Raw genomic sequence first — 26,325 nt, forward strand, 5'->3', positions numbered from 1 at the left:
AAAGGTGGCATCCTATGATGGTGCCACGTTGAAAGTCACTGAGCATTCTACTGCTAATGTTTGTCTATGGAGATTGCATGGCTGTGTGCTCAATTTTATACACTTGTCAGCAACGGATGTGGCTGATATAGTCGAATCCACAAATTTGAAGGGGTGTCTACATACTTTTGTATATCTAGTGTGTGTGTATATATATATATATATATATATATATATATATTTTATATATATATATATATATATATATATATATATATATATATATTTTATTTTTTATTTTTATATATATATATATATACACACACACTAGATATACAAAAGTATGTAGAACTGAGCATGTGCAGGCAGTCAAACCAAAGACACTCCTTCGATATAAAGTCGTTTTTGACTAAAATAATAACGTGTCAGTTTGTCTCTTTCACGAAGTTGGAGTAATAACATGTTGAAATACTTAAGACATTGGCTCCAATCTAGGTTTTGCCTTTAGATTTAGAGAAAATGTACAACTAAGGAGGAATTTTTCACTTCTGACTTCTCAAACCCCAAATCACAGCATCGGTCTACTTCCTACAGTCTGCTTCCCCAGCGGTCCCAGTAGACTCGGGATGTTGGTCTCTGGGTTTAGGAATTCTGTTATGTCATTTCCTCATGAAGTTGAAAGGAAGTTCGTGGGCTAATGCACGTACGAAATGGATGTTGAAACTGTGGCGCACATTTCTCGGCAACAGAAGTCGGGTAAAAGTATTGATTTGAAGGAAAGACGAGCAGACTGGTAAGTCTAGAAGCTACTTACACACTATTATAAAGTTAGGTCGTAGTCAGACATTTAATAGTCAAGAGTAGGTTTGATCTATGATCTCTTATCACCATGGGTGTAGTGCTGAGGAGCGCGAGGGAGCACTTTCAATTTGAGAATACAATAAACATTATTCTGATCAATTCTAAATAAATTATATTTAATTACCAGGTAAATGGTAACGTTACTGTTACAAAAAAAAAACTGATTTCTAATAAGATTTTAGCACGGTTAGCTGAAGCTGAATAGTCAGAAAAAATTGGAGGATGGATTTCATGCATCTTTTAAAACAGGGCTCCCGATCCTGTTCCTGGAGAGATACCATCCTGTAGGTTTTCATTCCTATTCAAAACTAGTCACCTGATTAAAATAATTATTTGGTTTATAAGATAAATCAGGTTAGTTACAGCTGTGGTTGGAGTGTAACCCTACCGGAGGGTAGTGCTCCAGGAACAGGGTTGGAGTGAGACCCTACCGGAGGGTAGCGCTCCAGGATCAAAGATCCCCCTCAGATCAATCATGTCCGTTTTAGCCCTTCTGTCTACATTCTCAGATACATTTAGAAAATAACAGATTGAAAGACAATAAATAGTCTACTGTTAGTGAATACAAATAATTGTGAGACATGGCCTTGTGTTGCTGTACTGTCTATAACTACCTTAACAAACAGTGACTTATTATTATTATTATTATTATTATTATTATTATTATTGTTGTTGTTCTGTCTATAACTACCTTAACAAACAGAGACTTATTATTATTATTATTATTATTGTTGCTGCTGTACTGTCTATAACTACCTTAACAAACAGTGATTTATTATTATTATTATTATTATTATTATTGTTGTTGCTGTACTGTCTATAACTACCTTAACAAACAGTGACTTATTATTATTATTATTATTATTATTGTTGCTGCACTGTCTATAACTACCTTAACAAACAGTGACTTATTATTATTATTATTATTATTATTATTATTGTTGTTGCTGTACTGTCTATAACTACCTTAACAAACAGTGACTTATTATTATTATTATTGTTGTTGTTATTATTATTAGTATTATTATTATTGTTGCTGTACTGTCTATAACTACCTTAACAAACAGTGACTTATTATTATTATTATTATTATTGTTGCTGTTCTGTCTATAACTACCTTAACAAACAGTGACTTATTATTATTATTATTATTATTATTATTATTATTGTTGTTGCTGTACTGTCTATAACTACCTTAACAAACAGTGACTTATTATTATTATTATTATTATTGTTGTTGCTGTACTGTCTATAACTACCTTAACAGTGACTTATTATTATTATTATTATTGTTGCTGTACTGTCTAGAACTACTTTAACAAACAGTGACTTATTATTATTATTGACAGTTACCATGGAGATGTCATTTCACAACTACATGTTCACTTGATGCATTAAATCACCTGACTGTTTCTATGTCTGTTAGGAAATGTTTTATAGGAGATAATTAATTAATGATAACAATTGACATTAAAGAATTACTGTGTTAACCACAACCAACATGTTGGATCTCTGTTTAGTTGTCACTGTGTTAACCAACATGCTGGATCTCTGTTTAGTTGTCACTGTGTTAACCACAACCAACATGCTGGATCTCTGTTTAGTTGTCACTGTGTTGACCACAACCAACATGCTGGATCTCTGTTTAGTTGTCACTGTGTTAACCACAACCAACATGCTGGATCTCTGTTTAGTTGTCACTGTGTTGACCACAACCAACATGCTGGATCTCTGTTTAGTTGTCACTGTGTTAACCACAACCAACATGCTGGATCTCTGTTTAGTTGTCACTGTGTTAACCACAACCAACATGCTGGATCTCTGTTTAGTTGTCACTGTGTTGACCACAACCAACATGCTGGATCTCTGTTTAGTTGTCACTGTGTTGACCACAACCAACATGTTGGATCTCTGTTTAGTTGTCACTGTGTTAACCACAACCAACATGCTGGATCGCTGTTTAGTTGTCACTGTGTTAACCACAACCAACATGCTGGATCTCTGTTTAGTTGTCACTGTGTTAATCACAACCAACATGCTGGATCTCTGTTTAGTTGTCACTGTGTTAACCACAACCAACATGCTGGATCTCAGTTTAGTTGTCACTGTGTTAACCACAACCAACATGCTGGATCTCTGTTTAGTTGTCCCTGTGTTGACCACAACCAACATGCTGGATCTCTGTTTAGTTGTCACTGTGTTAACCACAACCATCATGCTGGATCTCTGTTTAGTTGTTACTGTGTTAACCACAACCAACATGTTGGATCTCTGTTTAGTTGTCACTGTGTTGACCACAACCAACATGCTGGATCTCTGTTTAGTTGTCACTGTGTTAACCACAACCAACATGCTGGATCTCTGTTTAGTTGTCACTGTGTTAACCACAACCAACATGCTGGATCTCTGTTTAGTTGTCACTGTGTTAACCACAACCAACATGTTGGATCTCTGTTTAGTTGTCACTGTGTTAACCACAACCAACATGCTGGATCTCTGTTTAGTTGTCACTGTGTTAACCACAACCAACATGCTGGATCTCTGTTTAGTTGTCACTGTGTTAACCACAACCAACATGCTGGATCTCTGTTTAGTTGTCACTGTGTTAACCACAACCATCATGCTGGATCTCTGTTTAGTTGTCACTGTGTTAACCACAACCAACATGCTGGATCTCTGTTTAGTTGTCACTGTGTTAACCACAACCAACATGCTGGATCTCTGTTTAGTTGTCACTGTGTTGACCACAACCAACATGCTGGATCTCTGTTTAGTTGTCACTGTGTTAACCACAACCAACATGCTGGATCTCTGTTTAGTTGTTACTGTGTTAACCACAACCATCATGCTGGATCTCTGTTTACAGGGGACAGTGCTCTAAAATGAGTCTCTCTGGGGAGAGAGAGGAGGGGGGCCCTGCCTCTAAAATGAGTCTCTCTGGGGAGAGAGTGGAGGGGGGCCCTGCCTCTAAAAGGAGTCTCTCTGGGGAGAGAGAGGAGGGGGGCCCTGCCTCTAAAAGGAGTCTCTCTGGGGAGAGAGAGGAGGGGGGCCCTGCCTCTAAAATGAGACTCTCTAGGGAACATGACACCAAAGCCAAGAGGTGAGATGACAATTTTTGAAATAATTATTAAGAGTTTATTTCCAAAATATTCACATTTGTTTTTTAATCAGAAATGGTTGTTTATGGGTACCTTCAATATTACTGTTCTCAGATTTTCAACTAATAGATTTTTGATGGGTATATATTTTTGTAATTATTATTATTATTATTATTACTGCATGTCCTCTTTTTGTTGTGATGTGATGTGGCCCATTTAAACAGCCAAAATGCTATTTTTAAAATTAGATTTTTTTTTTTACGACATCTTGTTTCTAAATGGCTGCTTGAAATTTGATATGCATCGAAATCTTCATTTGTAGGCATCGAATTGAGTGATTGCTGCTCAGGTTCACTGAGTTGCAAACCAAATGGACAGGTCTAGCTCATTGATTTGTAGATCTGAAGCAGTTGCTACCTCAGATTATGAGCCAAGAAGGTGTCATGAATGAGTTATGTAGAACCCACAGAAGGACACAGGGGTAAGAGAGCTATAAACCCAGAATGTTTTATACCTTTAAAACCCGAAACCTAACAATCAATCTAATGTATTTATGAAGACCTTTTTACATCAGCAGATGTCACAAAGTGCTGTACAGAAACTCTAACCCTACGTATAACCTATTTTAGGCTTAACCCCTAACCCTGTTTCTAGGGTAGCGTAGAACACTTCTAGAAACTATTATAGTACTAAATAGCATTTTGATTATTTTGTTATTCAAAACCTGTATAAGCATTTTGCTTTTATTGTTTTGTTATTTTATTACATTTATTATTTATTATAAACAAGCCACATTTGTTTTATTTTTCAAAAATGTGGTTTGAACTGGGTGACCTAGTAATCTCTATTTGAAAGTGCAACAATTGGTGTAGGATAGGTGGGGCAGGTTTGAGACTGATCTAAGGAATTAATGGGAAAAATACACTTTATTTCTCAGCTGCCTCACCAATGTCCTTACGTGAATTAATAACTTTTAATTGGTAAATATTTCCAATAGATGGCAGCATAAGACCACGAAGCATCAGTTATAGGCTACAAGCAGCAATATGATTGACATAAAATAGCATGCAACCACTGACTATGTGTCCCATGATTTTCTAAAATGGTCACTCATTACTTTAGTTAGTTATATATCTCGTGTTAGGGCTGTGTTGCTTTTGGGAGAGCAACAAATAGTGATTATAGCAGGTATTGAACCCTGGGTAAATAATTACTAGTCAGACCCTCAACCTTAGTATAACATTACATGCATTATAAAAAGTAATCTTAATATCTGATATTGCGAGTAAACAACCTCGGAATAGAAAAGACAAGAGTGCATCTTCCAGCCCTCCAATCAATTACATCATTCAACCCTCCCGGTTAGTAAATTTACCTCAACATTTTACCTTTATATTAAATTTACCTCAACATTTGACCTTTAAATTAAATTTACCTCAACATGCCCATTGGCTGCGCGAGAAGACAAAGCAGGTCGATGCTGGTTGATGAATTAGAGAATGAATGTACTGGGAAAATATGTTTTTCTCGACCAGAGGTGACTGAATTAATGTTCAGGCTTAATGATAATCGTTATATTAATGAAGTGTAAAACATGAGCATAAAACAGGTCATAATAAACATGAATCATCGTTATATTACTTCACAGTAATGTGTTAAATGTTTTTTCAGTCCTTCCTCTTGTGTTAGCAGTGTGGAAAGGGACAGAAAGAAGCGCAGGGAGTGGTGGTGTATCCAGGGAGAAAACTAAACTAACCTTCTGAAATGTCATTGTGGTCTTATGCTTCCATCTATTGGAATTATTTAGCAACTGCAGTAGTACTGAAAAATGTGTTATTCCTTACTAAAGTAGTAATTACTCAGAATTACTAGTTAATTTTATCACTTACAATCATAAAATAACAACTTATACCATAACAAACAATTAAACTGACATAAACCAAAATCACTATATATGTAGTTATTTAGTTAATTACCAAATTGAGCCGGTCGGTCACATTTGAGAGTGAGGGAGATATATAGCATTTTGCATAAAAAAACATGATTTTTGTCTCTGAAATGAAACCATCAAGTGATAGATTTTAAACAAATCCTTGTCTGTGAGAGATGTAATAATTAATACATAATTTCTTTAAACAATAAAAGCTGCTTTCTGTAAAGTGATATATAGCGTTTTGTAATGAAACCAGTGACCAGTCTATGGATCCTCTTATAGACTTTAGAGAGGGAGACTTTTCTACTGAACAAAGGTAAGAAGAACTCATGGGTCATGGTCAGTGAGTTAAACAACACTGTCTCTAGTCATTTCTCCTCTCCCATTTTCACATTTCTTTTGGTTGTTTTCATAATCCATAGGCTAATCCTTTTGTCCATTTTCATAGTCCTAAAACAATATTAAACAAACACAATATTCCCTCCCGGGGTGTGTGTGTGTGTGTGTGTGTGTGTGTGTGTGTGTGTGTGTGTGTGTGTGTGTGTGTGTGTGTGTGTGTGTGTGTGTGTGTGTGTGTGTGTGTGTGTGTGTGTGTGTGTGTGTGTGTGCGCACTCCCTGGATGAAGAGATATAATCTCTATCCTGATTGCCTAGTCACTTTTACCCCTACCTACATGTACATATTACCTCAACTACCTGGTACCCCTGCACATTGACTCAGTACTGGTACTCCTTATAGCCTCATTATTACCTCAACTACCTGGTACCCCTGCACATTGACTCAGTACTGGTCCTCCTTATAGTCTCATTAATACCTCAACTACCTGGTACCCCTGCACATTGACTCAGTACTGGTACTCCTTATAGTCTCATTATTACCACAACTACCTGGTACCCCTGCACATTGACTCAGTACTGGTACTCCTTATAGTCTCATTATTATCTCAACTACCTGGTACCCCTGCACATTGACTCAGTACTGGTACTCCTTATAGTCTCATTATTACCTCAACTACCTGGTACCCCTGCACATTGACTCAGTACTGGTCCTCCTTATAGTCTCATTATTACCTCAACTACCTGGTACCCCTGCATATTGACTCAGTACTGGTACTCCTTATAGCCTCATACCTCTAACTATCCGTATAGCCTGATCTCTGAGAGTGAGACAGAAATATACTATTATTACTGTGTTAAACCTAGCAGTACTACTGATTTCTCTGACAGTGAGGCATATATATTATTACTGTATTAAACCTAGCAGTACTACTGATTTCTCTGAGAGGCAGATATATATTATTACTGTATTATACCTAGCAGTACTACTGATTTCTCTGAGAGGCAGATATATATTATTACTGTATTAAACCTAGCAGTACTACTGATTTCTCTGAGAGTGAGACAGATATATATTATTACTGTGTTAAACCTAGCAGTACTACTGATTTCTCTGAGAGGCAGATATATATTATTACTGTATTAAACCTAGCAGTATTACTGATTTCTCTGAGAGGCAGATATATATTATTACTGTGTTAAACCTAGCAGTACTACTGATTTCTCTGAGAGGCAGATATATATTATTACTGTATTAAACCTAGCAGTACTACTGATTTCTCTGAGAGGCAGATATATATTATTACTGTATTAAACCTAGCAGTACTACTGATTTCTCTGAGAGTGAGACAGATATATATTATTACTGTATTAAACCTAGCAGTACTACTGATTTCTCTGAGAGTGAGACAGATATATATTATTACTGTGTTAAACCTAGCAGTACTACTGATTTCTCTGAGAGGCAGATATATATTATTACTGTATTAAACCTAGCAGTACTACTGATTTCTCTGAGAGGCAGATATATATTATTACTGTGTTAAACCTAGCAGTACTACTGATTTCTCTGAGAGGCAGATATATATTATTACTGTATTAAACCTAGCAGTACTACTGATTTCTCTGAGAGGCAGATATATATTATTACTGTATTAAACCTAGCAGTACTACTGATTTCTCTGAGAGGCAGATATATATTATTACTGTATTAAACCTAGCAGTACTACTGATTTCTCTGAGAGGCAGATATATATTATTACTGTATTAAACCTAGCAGTACTACTGATTTCTCTGAGAGTGAGGCAGATATATATTATTACTGTATTAAACCTAGCAGTACTACTGATTTCTCTGAGAGTGAGGCAGATACATAGCATTATGCACAAAAAAGCATTTGTTTCTTAAATGAAACCATCAAGTGATAGATTTTAAACAAATAAATGTCTGTCATTGAACAACCCCATGCCATGATTAGATAGTGAAAAAACACACCAATCTCTTTCATAATGTCTTTAAGACATAAAAGCTAATTTCCGAACATTTCTGTAAAGTGATATGTTGCGTTTTGGAATGAAACTCTTCTTATGTTTCCCCATCTGAGATCAGAGTAGATGAGAGATGTAATGTTTTTCTCTGTTGTGTTGAAGTCCAATCAAGCAGGAGAGACCAGCCTCCCCTGTACCCAGCTGTGTGTCCATGAAGAGTGACCAGTCCATGGGTCATCCTATACATTTTAGGGAGGGAGACTTTTCTACTGAACAAAGGTAAGAAGAACTCATGGGTCATGGTCAGTGAGTTAAACAACACTGTCTCTAGTCATTTCTCCTCTCCCATTTTCACATTTCTTTTTGTTGTTTTCATAATCCACAGGCTAATACTTTAGTCCATTTTCATAGTCCTAAAACAATATTAAACAAACACAACATTCCCTCAGTGTGTGTGTGTGTGTGTGTGTGTGTGTGTGTGTGTGTGTGTGTGTGTGTGTGTGTGTGTGTGTGTGTGTGTGTGTGTGTGTGTGTGTGTGTGTGTGTGTGTGTGTGTGTGTGTAATCTCATGTTTTGTCCACAGAAACCAACAGGAGAGATCAGAGTCAGAGATTCTCAGTGGTCAGTCTTCCCAGAGTCATCAAACAGACCTGGACTCTATATTCAGTGTATGTGGTCCTGTTATGTACATTTGTTTTTGTTTACCTCAAGTAAAGTTGATCTGTCAATTATTCATTATTGTGTTAATGAGAAAGCATTTCTTCTCTTGCTTAACTTATTTACTTGATTTATTTCAGTTGCTTGAAGAGAAAATGATGACATTTGTGAAGAACGAGCTGAAGATGTTCAAGAGGATTCTTAGTCCAGAACTCCCAGAAGGCTTTGAGAGTCAGAAGCAGGATGAGGAAGTGGTGGACGCTGAAGATGAGAAGCAGGAGAGCAGTGCCAGAGAGGGGGCTCTGAAGATCACACTGCACGTCCTGAGGAAAATGAACCAGAAGGAGCTTGCTGACACACTGGAGAAATGTAAGATCTGTCTGCCTCATGTTGAATGCTGTTTTATAACATTTAAAAGCTGTGGCTAAAGTACAGCTAAAGTAGCTGTGTAACTCAATGATATTGTAGCAGCCTTAACACAACACCTAGTGGCCTCAACAAGTAGCAGAAGGGATGTGTTGTGGTGATTAATTTAGAGAGAGAGACAGAGACAGAGAGAGAGAGAGAGAGACAACATTAATAATACCATCAATAACACCAATAATAATATAATCAGTCACACCAGTCTGTAATGCATTATGAAAACATTTACACATTTATACAGACAGTTAAGAGAATAAATGATTATAATTTCAAATGTTATAACAGTCCTACAATACTGTAGGCATTAAAACAGACGTAATATTAATATCTTCTGTGTTATTTCTAGATTCAGATGAGCTTGCTGTGATTTGCCAACGTGAACTCAAATCTAATCTAAAGAAGAAGTTTCAATGTGTATATGAGGGGATCGCTAAACAAGGAAACCCAACACTTCTCAATAAGATCTACACAGAGCTCTACATCACAGAGGGTGGAACAGGAGAGGTCAATAATGAACATGAGCTGAGACAGATTGAGACAACAACCAGGAAACAAGCAAGACCAGAGACTGCAATCAAATGTAACGACATCTTCAAACCCTTAACTGGACAAGACAAACGTATCAGAACTGTGCTGACAAAGGGAGTCGCTGGCATTGGAAAAACAGTCTCTGTGCAGAAGTTCATTCTGGACTGGGCTGAAGGAAAAGCAAATCAGGATGTCCAATTTGTATTTTCATTCCCTTTTCGGGAGCTGAATTTGATGAAAGGGGACAAACACACTTTCATTGAACTTCTTAATCACTTCTCAATGGAAACCAAACAATCAAGAATCTCCATCTACAACAAGTACAAAGTTCTGTTCATCTTTGATGGTCTGGATGAGTGCCGACTGCCCCTAGACTTCCAGAAGAACAAGATCTGTTGGGACGTCACAGAGTCAACCTCACTGGATGTTCTGCTGACAAATCTCATCAAGGGAAATCTGCTTCCCTCTGCTCTCCTCTGGATAACTACCCGACCTGCAGCAGCCAATAAGATCCCTTCAGGGTGTGTTGACCAGGTGACAGAGGTACGAGGGTTCAATGACCCACAGAAGGAGGAGTACTTCAGGAAGAGATTCAGTGATGAGGACCTGGCCAGCAGAATCCTCTCACACATAAAGACATCAAGGAGCCTCCACATCATGTGCCACATTCCAGTCTTCTGTTGGATTTCTGCAACAGTCCTCAAACACATGCTGAAACATAAGAGAGAAGAGATGCCCAAGACTCTGACTGAGATGTACACACACCTTGTGGTGTTTCATACCAAACAGAAGAATGAAAAGTATCTTGGGAAAGAAGAGACAGATCCACACTTGAATAACGAGAGCATTCTGTCACTGGGAAAACTGGCTTTTCAACAGCTAGTGAAGGGCAATCTGATTTTCTATGAAGAAGACCTGAAAGAGGCTGGCATTGATGTCATTGAAGCCTCAGTGTACTCAGGATTGTGCACACAGTTCTTTAAAGAGGAATGTGTTCTGTACCAGAACAAGGTGTACTGCTTCGTTCATCTGAGCATTCAGGAGTTTCTGGCTGCTGTCTATGTGTTCCTCTCATTCATCAACAACAATGAGAATCTAATGGACAAACTGCAAACAAAAGACAAGCCTGAAGTTACTGTCTACAAGAGTGCTGTGGATAAAGCCTTACAAAGTGAGACAGGAAACCTGGACCTTTTCCTCCGCTTCCTTCTGGGCCTCTCACTGGAGTCCAATCAGAAGCACTTACGAGGTCTACTGACAAAGACAAGAAGCAGCTCACAGAGCCATGAAAAAACAGTCAAGTACATCAAGGAGAAGATCAGGGAGAATCCCTCTCCAGAGAGGTGCATCAATCTGTTCCACTGTCTGAATGAACTGAATGACCATTCTCTAGTGGAGGAGATCCAAAGCTACCTGAGATCAGGAAGTCTCTCAAAACCCAACCTGTCACCTGCACAGTGGTCAGCTCTGGTCTTTGTGTTGCTGACTTCAGAAAAGGAGCTGGATGTGTTTGACCTGAAGAAATACTCCAGATCAGAGGAAGGTCTTCTGAGGCTGCTGCCAGTGGTCAAAGCCTCCAGAGCTGCTCTGTGAGTACATAAAATGACATATAAGAATTAATCATCAGGAAGAAATATTCAGTTTAGAGAATAATACGTATTATAATTTGTATATAATATTATGTTTAAAAACATATTGAATAAATGCATTGATTTTCCCATTAGTATAACAGAATGACCACACAATTCTAGGAGACAGAAGATTAATCTATATGTTGTTAGAGAGATTAAACCAAATGCATTTTCCTTTGTCCTTCTATGCTACCGGTGTTAAATTAGCAGTGTGTCTGTGAAGTCATGATGATCTCTTTGTCAGGATGTCAGGCTGTCTAGTCACAGAGGAAGGCTGTGCTTCGCTGGCCTCAGCTCTGAAGTCAAACCCCTCACACCTGAGAGAGCTGGACCTGAGCTACAATCACCCAGGAGACTCAGGAGTCAGACTGCTCTCTGCTGGACTGGAGGATCCACACTGCAGACTGGAGAAACTCAAGTATGTAGAGGGTTTATGTCTGGAGACTCTGAAGTCAGTATTCCTGTAGTTGGTCAACAAGTGATAACTGTTCACCAGATCCACATGTGTTTACCAGGCACACAAAGTCCACACCATATGTGTTTGGACAGTGAAGCTTACAGTTTTACATTTGGTGCTATGCTCCAGCATTTTAGATTTCAGATAGAATGTTTCATATTAGGTGAATATACAGAATGTCACATTTTATTTGAGGTTAATGGTGAGAGGTTAGTACAGTGAGGGAAAAAAGTATTTGATCCCCTGCTGATTTTGTATGTTTGCCCACTGACAAAGAAATGATCAGTCTATAATTTTAATGGTAGGTTTATTTGAACAGTGAGAGACAGAATAACAACAAAGAAATCCAGAAAAACGCATGTCAAAAATGTTATAAAATGATTTGCATTTTAATGATGGAAATAAGTATTTGACCCCTCTGCAAAACATGACTTAGTACTTGGTGGCAAAACCCTTGTTGGCAATCACAGAGGTCAGACTTTTCTTGTAGTTGACCACCAGGTTTGCACACATCTCAGGAGGGATTTTGTCCCACTCCTCTTTGCAGATCTTCTCCAAGTCATTAAGTTTTCGAGGCTGATGTTTGGCAACTCGAACCTTCAGCTCCCTCCACAGATTTTCTATGGGATTAAGATCTGGAGACTGGCTAGGCCACTCCAGGACCTTAATGTGCTTCTTCTTGAGCCACTCCTTTGTTGCCTTGGCCGTGTGTTTTGGGTCATTGTCATGCTGGAATACCCATCCACGACCCATTTTCAATGCCCTGGCTGAGGGAAGGAGGTTCTCACCCAGGATTTGACGATACATGGCCCCGTCCATCGTCCCTTTGATGCGGTGAAGTTGTCCTGTCCCCTCAGCAGTAAAACACACCCAAAGCATAAAGCATAATGTTTCCACCTCCATGTTTGACAGTGGGGATGGTGTTCTTGGGGTCATAGGCAGCTTTCCTCCTCCAAACACGGCGAGTTGAGTTGATGCCAAAGAGCTCCATTTTGGTCTCATCTGACCACAACACTTTCACCCAGTTGTCCTCTGAATCATTCAGATGTTCATTGGCAAACTTCAGACGGGCATGTATATGTGCTTTCTTGAGCAGGGGGACCTTGCGGGCGCTGCAGGATTTCAGTCCTTCACGGCGTAGTGTGTTACCAATTGTTTTCTTAGTGACTATCGTCCCAGCTGCCTTGAGATAATTGACAAGATCCTCCCGTGTAGTTCTGGGCTGATTCCTCACAGTTCTCATGATCATTGCAACTCCATGAGGTGAGATCTTGCATGGAGCCCCAGGCCGAGGGAGATTGACAGTTCTTTTGTGTTTCTTCCATTTGCGAATAATCGCACCAACTGTTGTCACCTTCTCACCAAGCTGCTTGGCGATGGTCTTGTAGCCCATTCCAGCCTTGTGTAGGTCTACAACCTTGTCCCTGACATCCTTGGAGAGCTCTTTGGTCTTGGCCATGGTGGAGAGTTTGGAATCTGATTGATTGATTGCTTCTGTGGACAGGTGTCCTTTTTTTTTACAGGTAACAAGTTGCGGTTAGGAGCACTCCCTTTAAGAGTGTCCTCCTAATCTCAGCTCGTTACCTGTATAAAAGACACCTGGGAGCCAGAAATCTTTCTGATTGAGAGGGGGTCAAATACTTATTTCCCTCATTAAAATGCAAATCAATTTATAACATTTTTGACATGTGTTTTTCAGGATTTTTTTGTTATTGTTTCTCTCACTGTTCAAATAAACCTACCATTAAAATTATAGACTGATTATTTCTTTGTCAGTGTGCAAAAGTACAAAATCAGCAGGGGATCAAATACTTTTTTCCCCCACTGTATATGGGGCTTTGGTGACAAAATGGATGGCACTGTGATAGACTGCATCCAGTTTATTGAGTACGGTATTGGAAGCTATTTTGTAAATGACATCGCCGAAGTCGAGGATCGGTAGGATGGTCAGTTTTACGAGGGTATGATTGGCAGCATGAGTGAAGGATGCTATGTTGCGAAATAGGAAGCCAATTCTAGATTTAACTTTGGATTGGAGATGCTTATAGTGAGTCTGGAAGGAGATTTTACAGTCTTGTTGTAGCCTCTGTAACATTTCTCACTCATTATTATTCATGATCTTTCTCAATCATGGCAGTCACAGGCTTGATGTAGTAGTTGTGTTCAAAAAATATGGGACCAAATACTAAATCTGATACCTCACTGTCTGTCTTTTGACTGATACTGCTTTTAAACTGGTCTGGTCAGTCTACTCAAGTAATATTATGATAATTTATAATAATAATAAGTTAATTTATGAATAGATATGGCAGATTTCAGGACACTGATATATCTGAATATGTTGAAAAAATATACTGCCACTATTTTCACAACCAAAGAATAGCAGTGTGATTTTAATATGATTTTACTCTTTGCAGGCTGTCAGGTTGTCTAGTCACAGAGGAAGGCTGTGCTTCTCTGGTCTCAGTTCTCAGTTCAAACCCCTCACACCTGAGAGAGCTGGATCTGAGTAACAATGACCTGAAGGATTCAGGAGTGGAGCTGCTCTCTGCTGGACTGGGGAATCCCCACTGCAGACTGGAGACTCTGAGGTCAGTATTGCTGTAGTTGGTCAACAAGTGATAACTGTTCACCAGATCCACATGTGTTTACCAGACACACATAGTCCACACCATATGTGTTTGGACAGTGAAGCTTACAGTTTTAAATGTGGTGCTATGCACCAGCATTTTGGATTTGAGATAGAATGTTTCATATCAGGCAACAGTGCAGAATGTCACCTTTTATTTGAGGGTATTTTCATACATAGCTGTGTTACTGATAAGAAATGAAAGCAAATCATGTATGTAGTTCTCCCATTTGAAGAAGTCTTAATTATTTGGACAAATTCACTTATATTGTATTAAAGTAGTCATAAGTTTAGTATTTTGTCCCATGTTCCATGCCTGCAGTGATTACATCAAGCTTGTGATTCTACTAACTTGTTGAATTCATTTGCAGTTTGTCTTGGTTGTGTTTTGGATGATGTTTTTCCTAATAGAAACTGAATGGTGAATAATGTCCTGTCATTTTGGAGTCACTTCACTTGTATTGTCAGTAAGAATAGAAGATGTTTCTGAACACTTCTACATTCATGTGGATGCTACCATGATTATGAATAATCATGAAATGATGAATGAGAAAGTTATAGAGGCACAAGGATCAGAAAAAAACCTTCTGTTATTGGTTCTTAAACATTTTTTTTACCCCTTTTATGGTATCCAAAACTTGTCTCATCGCTGAAACTCCTGTACGGACTCGAGAGAGGCAAAGGTCAAGAGCCGTGTGTCCTCCAAAATACAACCCAGCCAAGCCACACTGCTTCTTGATGCAATGCCCACTTAACCCAGAAGCCAGCTGCACCAATGTGTCGGAGGAAACCTCATTCACCTGGCAACCGTGTCAGCATGGACTGCACCCGGCCCGCCACAGAAACCTCTAGAGCACAATGGGACAGGGACATCCCTGCTGGCCCCTTATCCAGGACAATGCTGGGCCAATTGTGCGCCGCCCCATGGGTCTCCCGGTCGCGGCCTCCTGCGACAGATTCTGGACTCAAACCCAGAATCTGTAGTGGCACAGCTAGCACTGTGATGCAGTGCCTTAGACCACTGCGCCACTCGAGAGGCCCGAATAACAAAGTTATAGAGGAACAAAGATCAGATAAAATGCTAACCTCCTCTGTTATTGGTAATGGTGAGAGGTTAGCATGTTTTGTTGTAGCCTCTGTTATTGGTAATGGTGAGAGGTTAGCATGTTTTGTTGTATCCTCTGTTATTGGTAATGGTGAGAGGTTAGCATGTTTTGTTGTATCCTCTGTTATTGGTAATGGTGAGAGGTTAGCATGTTTTGTTGTATCCTCTGTTATTGGTAATGGTGAGAGGTTAGCATGTTTTGTTGTATCCTCTGTTATTGGTAATGGTGAGAGGTTAACAAGTTTTGTTGTAGCCTCTGTTATTGGTAATGGTGAGAGGTTAGCATGTTTTGATGTAGACTCTGTTATTGGTAATGGTGAGAGGTTAGCATGTTTTGTTGTAGCCTCTGTTATTGGTAATGGTGAGAGGTTAGCATATTTTGTTGTAGCCTCTGTTATTGGTAATGGTGAGAGGTTAGCATGTTTTGTTGTAGCCTCTGTTATTGATAATGGTGAGAGGTTAGCATGTTCTGTTGTAGCCTCTGTTATTGATAATGGTGAGAGGTTAGCATTTTTTGATGTATCCTCTGTTATTGGTAATGGTGAGAGGTTAGCATATTTTGTTGTAGCCTCTGTTATTGGTAATGGTGAGAGGTTAGCATGTTTTGTTGTAGCCTCTGTTATTGGTAATGGTGAGAGGTTAGCATGTTTTGTTGTAGCCTCTGTTATTGGTAATGGTGAGAGGTTAGTATGTTTTGTTGTAGCCTCTGTTATTGGTCATGCTGAGAGGTTAGCATGTTTTGTTGTAGTCTCTGTTATTGGTAATGGTGAGAGGTTAGCATGTTTTGTTGTAGCCTCTGTTATTGGTAATGGTGAGAGGTTAGCATGTTTTGTTGTAGCCTCTGTTATTGGTAATGGTGTAAGGTTAGCATGTTTTGTTGTTGCCTCTGTTATTGGTAATGGTGAGAGGTTAGCATGTTCTGTTGTAGCCTCTGTTATTGGTAATGGTGAAAGATTAGCATGTTCTGTTGTAGCCTCTGTTATTGGTAATGGTGAGAGGTTAGCATGTTCTGTTGTAGCCTCTGGTTTTGGTAATGGTGAGAGGTTAGCATGTTTTGTTGTATCCTCTGTTATTGGTAATGGTGAGAGGTTAGCATGTTTTGTTGTATCCTCTGTTATTGGTAATGGTGAGAGGTTAGCATGTTTTGTTGTAGCCTCTGTAACTTTCTCATCATTATTATTCATGATTCATTCATGATTTGTATTAATCATGTTATCATCAGAATTAATTTTGTAGTGTTTAGAAACATGTTATCTACTCACTTAGACATAAAATTACTCCAGTATTCATCCAATATTCAGTTACTATTGGGCAAAACATAACCCAAAACAAACAGCAAATGCAACCAATGAGTGTACAACAAAGTACTCTACTTTTGACTATTTTAATACTGAATTGGTCTGAATACTTATGACTTCTTCAAATAGGGGGTCTGGATAAATAAAGTGCTATTATTTTTCTAAATGGTGAAACAGATATGTATGAAAATATCCTCAAATAAAATGGTGACATTATATACTGTCACCTCATATGAAACATTTGATCTGAAATCCAAAATGTTGGAGTTTAGAGCCACATTTAAAATGTTATCTTCACTGTCAAAATAGATATGGTGTGGACTGTATACTCAATACAATCTAAATCTGATACCTCACTGTCTGTCTTTTGACTGATACTGCATTTAAACTGGTCTGGTCAGTCTACTCAAATATTTGTACTATACATGTTTCTATCTACAAGCAATACTTTGATAATTTGTCATTTCTAATAATGATACATTAATGTATTTATGAATAGATATGGAAGGTTTCATGACTGATATATCTGAATATGTTGAGAAAATATACTGCCACTATTTTCAACACCAAAGAACAGCAGTGTGGTTTTAATATGATTTTACTCTTTGCAGGCTGTCAGGCTGTCTAGTCACAGAGGAAGGCTGTGCTTCTCTGGTCTCAGCTCTGAGGTCAAACCCCTCACACCTGAGAGAGCTGGACCTGAGCTACAATCACCCAGGAGACTCAGGAGTCAGACTGCTCTCTGCTGGACTGGAGGATCCACACTGTAAACTGGAGACTCTGAGGTCAGTATTCCTGTAGTTGGTCAACAAGTGATAACTGTTCACCAGATCCACATGTGTTTACCCGGCACACATAGTCCACACCATATGTGTTTGGACAGTGAAGCTTACAGTTTTAAAGTTGGTGCTATGCTCCAACATTTAGGATTTGAGATAAGAGTGCTAGGCAGGTATCCTAGTGGTTAGAGCGTTGGACTAGTAACCGTAAGGTTGCTGGATCGAATCCCCGAGCTGACGATGTAAACATCTGTTGTTCTTCCCTTGACCAAGGCAGTTAACCCACTGTTCCTAGTCTGTCGTTGAAAATAAGAATTTGTCCTTAACTGACTTGCCTAGTTAAATAAAGGTAAAAGATAAATATTAGGTGACTGTACAGAATGTCACCTTTTATTTGAGTGTATTTTCATATTTATCTGTGTTACCATTTAGAAATGAAAGCACTTTATGTATCTAGTTCTCCCATTTGAAGAAGTCTTACATATTTGGACATATTCACTGATATTGTATTAAAGTAGTCATAAGTTTAGTATAGGTCCCATATTCCATGTCTGCAGTGATTACATCAAGCTTGTGATTCTACAAATCACAACCAAAACAAACTGCAAATGCAACCAATGAGTTTACAACCTTGAGTAGAGTCACAGGCTTGATGTTGTCATTGCGTTCAAGGAATATCAGACCAAATACTAAACTTTTGACTACTTTAATACACTATAAGTCTGGACCCATACAAATCAGCCGGGCGAGACAATCTGGACCCTCTCTTTCTAATATTATCTGCCGAAATTGTTGCAACCCGTATTAGTAGCCTGTTAAACCTCTCTTTCGTATTGTCTGAGATCCCCAAAGATTGGAAAGCTGAAACGGTCACCCCCCTCTTCAAAGGGGGGGACACTCTAGACCCGAACTGCTACAGACCTATATCTATTCTACCCTGTCTTTCTAAGGTCTTTGAAAGTCAAGTTAACAAACAGATTACCGACCATTTTGAATCCCACCGTACCTTCTCCGCTATGCAATCTGGTTTCCGAGCTGGTCATGGGTACACCTCAGCCACGCTCAAGGTCCTAAATGACATCATAACCGCCATCGAACAGAGACATTACTGTGCAGCCGTATTCATCGACCTGGCAAAGGCTTTCGACTCTGTCAATCACCACATTCTTATTGGCTGACTCGACAGCCTTGGTTTCTCAAATGACTGCCTCGCCTGGTTCACCAACTAGTTCTCTGATAGAGTTCAGTGTGTCAAATCGGAGGGCCTGTTTTCCGGACCTCTGGCAGTCTCTATGGCTGTGCCAAAGGGTTCAATTCTCGGGCTGACTCTTTTCTCTGTATACATCAATGATGTTGCTCTTGCTGCTGGTGAGTCTCTGATCCACCTCTACGCAGACGACACCATTCTGTGTACTTCTGGAACTTCTTTGGACACTGCGTTAACAACCCTCCAGACGAGCTTCAATGCCATACAACTCTCCTTCCGTGGCCTCCAACTGCTCTTAAACGCAAGTAAAATTAAATGAATGCTCTTCAACCGATCGCTGCCCGCACCTGCCTGCCCGTCCAGCATCACTACTCTGGACGGCTCTGACTTAGAATACGTGGACAACTACAAATACCTAGGTGTCTGGTTAGACTGTAAACTCTCCTTCCAGACTCACATTAAGCATCTCCAATCCAAAAGTAAATCTAGAATCGGATTCCTATATCGCAACATAGCATCCTTCACTCATGCTGCCAAACATACCCTCGTAAAACTGACCATCCTACCAATCCTCGACTTCGGCGATGTCATTTACAAAATAGCTTCCAATACCCTACTCAACAAGCTGGATGCAGTCTATCACAGTGCCATCCGTTTTGTCACCAAAGCCCCATATACTACCCACCACTGCGACCTGTACGCTCTCGTTGGCTGGCCCTCGCTTCATACTCGTCGCCAAACCCACTGGCTCCAGGTCATCTACAAGTCTCTGCTAGGTAAAACACCGCCTGGTCTCAGCTCACTGGTCACCATAGCAGCACCCACATGTAGCACGTGCTCCAGCAGGTATATCTCACTGGTCACCCCCAAAGCCAATTCCTCCTTTGGTCATCTTTCCTTCCAGTTCTCTGCTGCCAATGACTGGAACAAACTGCAAAAATCTCTGATGCTGGAGACTCATATCTCCCTCACTAGCTTTAAGCACCAGCTGTCAGAGCAGCACACAGATCACTGCACCTGTACATAGCCCATCTGTAAACAGCCCATCAAATCTACCTACCTCATCCCCATACTGTATTTATTTATTTATCTTGCTCCTTTGCACCCCAGTATTCAGTGTTTAATTGCTATATTGTAATTACTTCGCCACCATGGCCTATTTATTGCCTTAACTTACCTCATTTGCACTCACTGTATATAGACATTATGTTTTCTTTTGTTCTACTGTATTATTGACTGTATGTTTTGTTTATTCCATGTGTAACTCTGTGTTGTTGTATGTGTCAAATTGCTATGCTTTATCTTGGCCAGGTCGTAGTTGAAAATGAGAACTTGTTCTCAACTAGCCTACCTGGTTAAATAAAGGTGAAATAAAGGTGAAATAAATAAATAAAAATAAGTGAATTGGTCAGAAAACATATGACTTCTTCAAATAGAGGGACTAGATCCATAAAGTGCTTTCATTTCTAAACGGTGAAACAGATATGTATTAAAATAACCTCAAATAAAAGGTGACATTATATACTGTCACCTCATATGAAACATTTGATCTGAAATCCAAAATATTGGAGTATAGAGCCACATTTAAAATGTTATCTTCACTGTCAAAATAGATATGATGTGGACTGTATTCTCAATACAATCTAAATCTGATACCTCACTGTCTGTCTTTTGACTGATACTGCTTTTAAACTGGTCTGGTCAGTCTACTCAAATATTTGTACTATACATTTTCTCTCTACAAGTAATATTATGATCATTTATAATAATGAAACATCCATTTATGAATATATATGGCAGGTTTCAGGACACTGATATATCTGAATATGTTGAAAAAATATACTGCCACTATTTTCACCACCAAAGAATAGCAGTGTGATTTTAGTATGATTTGACTCTTTGCAGGCTGTCAGGCTGTCTAGTCACAGAGGAAGGCTGTGCTTCTCTGGTCTCAGCTCTGAGGTCAAACCCAACACATTATTTGTAAACGGGTAACAGCGTAAACAGAGAAAGCTAAACGTATCATTTTAATACAACCTGTCTGTTATTGTATTTCTTCTGTGTTGGCAGACTCACTGGCTGTAAACTCAGAAACACATCCTGTAAAGTGTTGGCCTCAGTTCTCAGTTCAAACCCCTCACACATGAGAGAGCTGGACCTGAGTAACAATGACCTGAAGGATTCAGGAGTGGAGCTGCTCTCTGCTGGACTGGAGGATCCCCACTGTAAACTGGAGACTCTGAGGTCAGTATTCCTGTAGTTGGTCAACAAGTGATAACTGTTCACCAGATCCACATGTGTTTACCAGACACACATAGTCCACACCATATGTGTTTGGACAGTGAAGCTTACAGTTTTCAAGTTGATTCTATACTCCAGCAATTTAGATCTGAGATAAAACATTTTATATTAGGTGACAGTACAGAATGTCACCTTTTATTTGAGGTTAATGGTGAGAGGTTAGCATGTTTTGTTGTAGCCTCTGTTATTGGTAATGGTGAGAGATTAGCATGTTTTGTTGTAGCCTCTATTATTGGTAATGGTGAGAGGTTAGCATGTTTTGTTGTAGCCTCTGTTATTGGTAATGGTGAGAGGTTAGTATGTTTTGTTGTAGCCTCTGTAACTCTCTCACTCATTATTTTTCATTATTTTTCATGATCTTTCTCAATCATGGCAGTCACAGGCTTGATGTTGCCATTGCAGTCAAAGAATATGGGACCAAATACTAAACTTTTGACTACTTTAATACACTATAAGTGAATTGGTCTGAATACTTATGACTTCTTCAAAAAAGGGGACTAGATACATAAAGTGCTTTCATTTCTAAATGGTGAAACAGATATGTATGAAAATACCCTCAAATAAAATGTTACATTATATACTGTCACCTCATATGAAACATTTGATCTGAAATCCAAAATGTTGGAGTTTAGAGCCACATTTAAAATGTTATCTTCACTGTCAAAATAGATATGGTGTGGACTGTATACTCAATACAATCTAAATCTGATAAATCTATCTTCACAATAAATCTAAATCTAAATTCACAATAAAACAAAAAAAAATGTTAATAGAATTAAATAGGTGTTTCAGATAGTTAAATGGGATGGAATGTCTATTGAAATTGATATATAGTCTGTCTTTTGACTGATACTGCTTTTAAACTGGTCTGGTCAGTCTACTCAAATATTCATACTATACATGTTTTTATCTGCAGGCAAAACGTTGATAATTTGTCATTTCTAATAATGAAACATCCATTTACGAATAGATATGGAAGGTTTCAGGACACTGATGTATCTGAAAATGTAGAAACAAATATACTGCCACTATTTTCACCACCAAAGAATAGCAGTTTGATTTTAATATGATTTGACTCTTTGCAGGCTGTCAGGCTGTGGAGTCACAGAGGAAGGCTGTGCTTCTCTGGTCTCAGCTCTGAGGTCAAACCCCTCACACCTGCGAGAGCTGGACCTGAGCTACAATCACCCAGGAGACTCAGGAGTCAGACTGCTCTCTGCTGGACTGGAGGATCCACACTGCAGACTGGAGAAACTCAAGTATGTAGAGGGTTTATGTCAATGTTCATTCCAAAATGGCAGTCAGACGTCCTTTACCCTCCTCTTGTCGTGTCCCGTGTATATATATATATATATATATAGTTACATATTTTCTTCGCATATCTTTTTATATATTTTTTTCTAAAAACTCAATGTCAAAACACTCTGCAACCAATTAAAGAAAATATATAAAATATATATATTATTTACCTCAACTCTGAAATCCACAACAGAAGCCAGAGGTTAGCCAGAGGTTGGCCAGTTTACGTTGGAGTTGGCGGTCATCAGCTATCCCTTAGCTCGAAAAGCTATCGCCAGTTTTGTACAGCGCGACTCAGACCAGAGCATACCGAACTACAAAAATCTCTGAAACTGGAAACACTTATCTCCCTCACTAGCTTTAAGCACCATCTGTCAGAGCAGCTCACAGATCACTGCACCTGTACATAGCCAATCTATAATTTAGCCCAAACAACTACCTCTTCCCCTACTGTATTTATTTATTTTGTTCAATGTTCATATCAGACATGTTTGACTTATCAGGATAGTTAAGACAAACATTCTTTCCACCACATGGACAAAGTTATATGCTGACTGTGTGTGTCCAGTGTGTCCAGTGTGTCCAGTGTGTGTCCAGTGTGTGTTTGTGTGTGTCCAATGTGTGTTTGTGTGTGTCCAGTGTGTGTTTGTGTGTGTCCAGTGTGTGTGTGTGTGTTCAGTGTGTGTGTCCAGTGTGTTTGTGTGTGTGTCCAGTGTGTGTGTCCAGTGTGTTTGTGTGTGTGTCCAGTGTGTGTGGGTGTCTAGTGTGTGTCCTGTGTGTGTCCAGTGTCCACACACACACACACACACACACAGGAAACACTTGCTGTACACACTGGACACACACACACACTTGAGACACACACACTAGACACACACACACTGGACATACACTGGACACACACACATACTGGAGACACTTACTGGACACACACACACTGGACACACACACACTGGACACACACACACACAGTGGACACACACACACAGGACACACACACACACACACACGCAAACACACTGGACACACACACACAAACACACACACACACTGGACACACACACACAAACACGCTGGACACACACACACACACTGGACACACACACACACACTGGACACACACACACACACACACACTGGACACACACACACACACTGGACACACACGCACACAGTGGACACACACACACACACACACACACACACAACCATTCTTACCAACGCTTAAAGTGTGAATGTGTGTGTGTGTGTGTGTGTGTGTGTGTGTGTGTGTGTGTGTGTGTGTGTGTGTGTGTGTGTGTGTGTGTGTGTGTGTGTGTGTGTGTGTGTGAGTTCAGGTGTATCCCTCAATGACTGTCTGTTCTTCTGCTTACCGCTACAGTGTGGAACATGGTGGAGAGAACAGAATGAAACCTGGACTTAGAAAATGTGAGTGTTGACTGCTGTGAAGAATATGACTAAGAATAAGTCTTAATTCAAGTTAAGTCAAAGACCACCATCATTACTGACTTGGTCATATTAAATATCATCTGTAGTTCTACAGAAGCACAAATCAGGGACACCAACGTTTACAAAGAGTTGATATGACAATGTGTGTGTGTGTGTGTGTGTGTGTGTGTGTGTGTGTTCACTGTTTGTGTGTGTGTGTGTGGTGTGTTTGTCTTACATAAGAAATGTGTGTTTGTGTTCATGTATGCATACAGGTGTGTGTGTGTGTGTGTGTGTCTGTGTGTGTGTGTGTGTGTGTGTGTGTGTGTGTGTGTGTGTGTGTGTGTGTGTGTGTGTGTGTGTGTGTGTGTGTGTGTGTGTGTGTGTGTGTGAATAAGTGTGTTTTATATTACCATACAGTATAACATATGATCATTCAACAAGTCTCAAGTTACCTTAACTTCTCCTTTTGATACCTAGAAACATCTACATTAAATGAATTAGTGAAAAGTGAGTTAATATTCTAATGTGAATGATGATGATTTCTAATATTGTGTCTGGTTTCATCCATCAGATGTCTGTGATCTCACACTGGACCTAAACACAGTAGACAGACACCTCTCTCTGTCTGAGGAGAACAGAAAGGTGACTTGTAGGAGAGAGGAGCAGCCGTATCCTGATCACCCAGAGAGATTTGACTACTGTAGACAGGTGCTGTGTAGAGAGGGTCTGACTGGGCGCTGTTACTGGGAGGTAGAGTGGAGTGGGGGGGCTGGTATAGGAGTGACATATAAAGGAATCAGCAGGAGAGGATGGGGTGATGACTGTTGGCTTGGACACAATGACAAGTCCTGGAGTCTGTCCTGCTCTGACAACAGTTACATTGCCTGGCACAATAATAATCCCACTACCATAGACGTCCCCTCCTCCAGCTCCCACAGAGTAGGAGTGTATCTGGACTGGTCAGCCGGCACTCTGTCCTTCTATAGAGCCTCCTCTGACACACTGACCCACCTGATCACATTCACCTCCGCATTCATTGAGCCCCTCTATCCAGGGTTTTGGGTTGATTACGACTCCTCAGTGTCCCTGTAAATAATAACCTGACACACACACACACACACACACACACACACACACACACACACACACACACACACACACACACTGGACAAACACACTTTCACATACACACAGGACAAACACACTTGACACACACACCAGACACAGACACACACTGGACACTCACTGTACACACACAGGACAAACACACTTGACACACACACCAGACACACACACACACAGGGCACACACACAGGACACACACACAGGACACACACACGCATACTCGTCTCCCTATATTTGTGAGGACCTTGACACAGGACCTTCAAATGAGGACCATCAAACAGACATTCCAGCACTATATATTTTACTGTTTGTGTTTGTACCACAGGAGGTTGGTGGGACCTTATTTGGGGAGGACAGGCTTGTAATGGCTGGAGTGGAATAAGTGGAATGGTATCAAACACGTGGTTTCCATGTGTTCCATTTCATTCACTCTGTTCCAGACATTATTATGAGCCGTCCTCCCCTCAGCAGCCTCCTCTGGTATGTACTTTCCTGTTTTAGATGTATACTCTGTTTAAACATTTAAACTCTTACAATAACACTGTTAAAATACCAATGTGAACATTTCTTGTCTTTTATGTTGGAAAAATAAATTGTACAGTTATATGTGGACATACGCTCCATAGTTGTACAAGTATACATGGATATATTGTACTTTTCATAATAAAACATACATGAAACAAGAAAAAGCATGTTAATTGTGGAAACAATTTTGTTATTGATTTTACATTGCTTCTCCCTGTCTCATGTTGACGTTTGTCATGAATCTTGACCTGGAGGCAGAACTGTGGGATTTCCTCTAGATATGTCAGCTGCAAAGTCAGAATTGGCTGTGGAAAATAATGTTGTTTTATGGTCTTAATTTAAGGGAAGGATTAGCAGTGTGGTTGAGGTTAGGATTAAAATCGGATTGTATTACTTTGTACCTGTTCCAAATAGGGGATACTTTGCTGAACTGCCTCCAGGGCAAGATTCATGACAATAAATGCCAACCTGCCTCCAGGTCAAGATTCATGACAATAAATGCCAACCTGCCTCCCAGTCGTCCCCTCCTTATCTTTACAAGGCTGCAGAACATGCAAGCTAGTGATGTGGGGGTTCTCTCATAACCCTCAGTCCCCAGGTGGGTAGATGGCAGGTTGAATAAAGATAAGCTAGTGATGTGGGGGTTCTCTCATAACCCTCAGTCCCCAGGTGGGTAGATGGCAGGTTGAATAAAGAGAAGCTAGTGATGTGGGGGTTCTCTCATAACCCTCAGTC

General features: G+C 39.7%; 2 protein-coding genes and 1 long non-coding RNA gene across 3 annotated transcripts; all 3 read left to right on the top strand.

The window, feature by feature from the left end:
- The first annotated feature begins 569 nt into the window (after positions 1-569).
- LOC145876245 (uncharacterized) lies at positions 570-8,882 on the top strand. The gene is made up of 4 exons (XR_014391470.1): positions 570-772; positions 3,707-3,940; positions 8,358-8,474; positions 8,779-8,882. It is a non-coding gene; the product is annotated as an uncharacterized LOC145876245 (long non-coding RNA).
- Positions 8,883-8,918: 36 nt separating this feature from the next.
- On the top strand, positions 8,919-12,236 carry LOC145876244 (NLR family CARD domain-containing protein 3-like). The gene is made up of 3 exons (XM_082972030.1): positions 8,919-9,221; positions 9,622-11,392; positions 11,679-12,236. Exons 1-3 carry the CDS (start codon positions 8,942-8,944, stop codon positions 11,899-11,901), a joined length of 2,274 nt encoding a protein of 757 aa, XP_082828156.1. The 5' UTR covers positions 8,919-8,941; the 3' UTR covers positions 11,902-12,236.
- Positions 12,237-22,299: 10,063 nt separating this feature from the next.
- LOC145876246 (stonustoxin subunit beta-like) lies at positions 22,300-25,757 on the top strand. The gene is made up of 3 exons (XM_082972031.1): positions 22,300-22,469; positions 23,891-23,937; positions 24,512-25,757. The coding sequence occupies exons 2-3, from the start codon at positions 23,916-23,918 to the stop codon at positions 25,030-25,032; spliced, it is 543 nt and encodes a 180-aa protein (XP_082828157.1). The 5' UTR covers positions 22,300-22,469; positions 23,891-23,915; the 3' UTR covers positions 25,033-25,757.
- The last annotated feature ends 568 nt before the right edge of the window (positions 25,758-26,325 follow it).

This window comes from Salmo salar, unplaced genomic scaffold (assembly GCF_965601325.2).
Source record: "Salmo salar unplaced genomic scaffold, fSalSal1 ptg000519l, whole genome shotgun sequence".
NCBI lineage: Eukaryota > Metazoa > Chordata > Actinopteri > Salmoniformes > Salmonidae > Salmo > Salmo salar.

Bases quoted from the DNA above. Each gene is read 5' to 3' on its own strand.
- LOC145876244 (XM_082972030.1), top strand. From the start codon at position 8,942: ATGAGAAAGCATTTCTTCTCTTGCTTAACTTATTTACTTGATTTATTT. The intron at 9,222-9,621 runs GTAAGATCTGTC...TGTTATTTCTAG, and splicing joins TGCTGACACACTGGAGAAAT to ATTCAGATGAGCTTGCTGTG. The intron at 11,393-11,678 runs GTGAGTACATAA...TCTCTTTGTCAG, and splicing joins AAAGCCTCCAGAGCTGCTCT to GATGTCAGGCTGTCTAGTCA.
- LOC145876246 (XM_082972031.1), top strand. From the start codon at position 23,916: ATGAAACCTGGACTTAGAAAAT. The intron at 23,938-24,511 runs GTGAGTGTTGAC...TTCATCCATCAG, and splicing joins GAAACCTGGACTTAGAAAAT to ATGTCTGTGATCTCACACTG.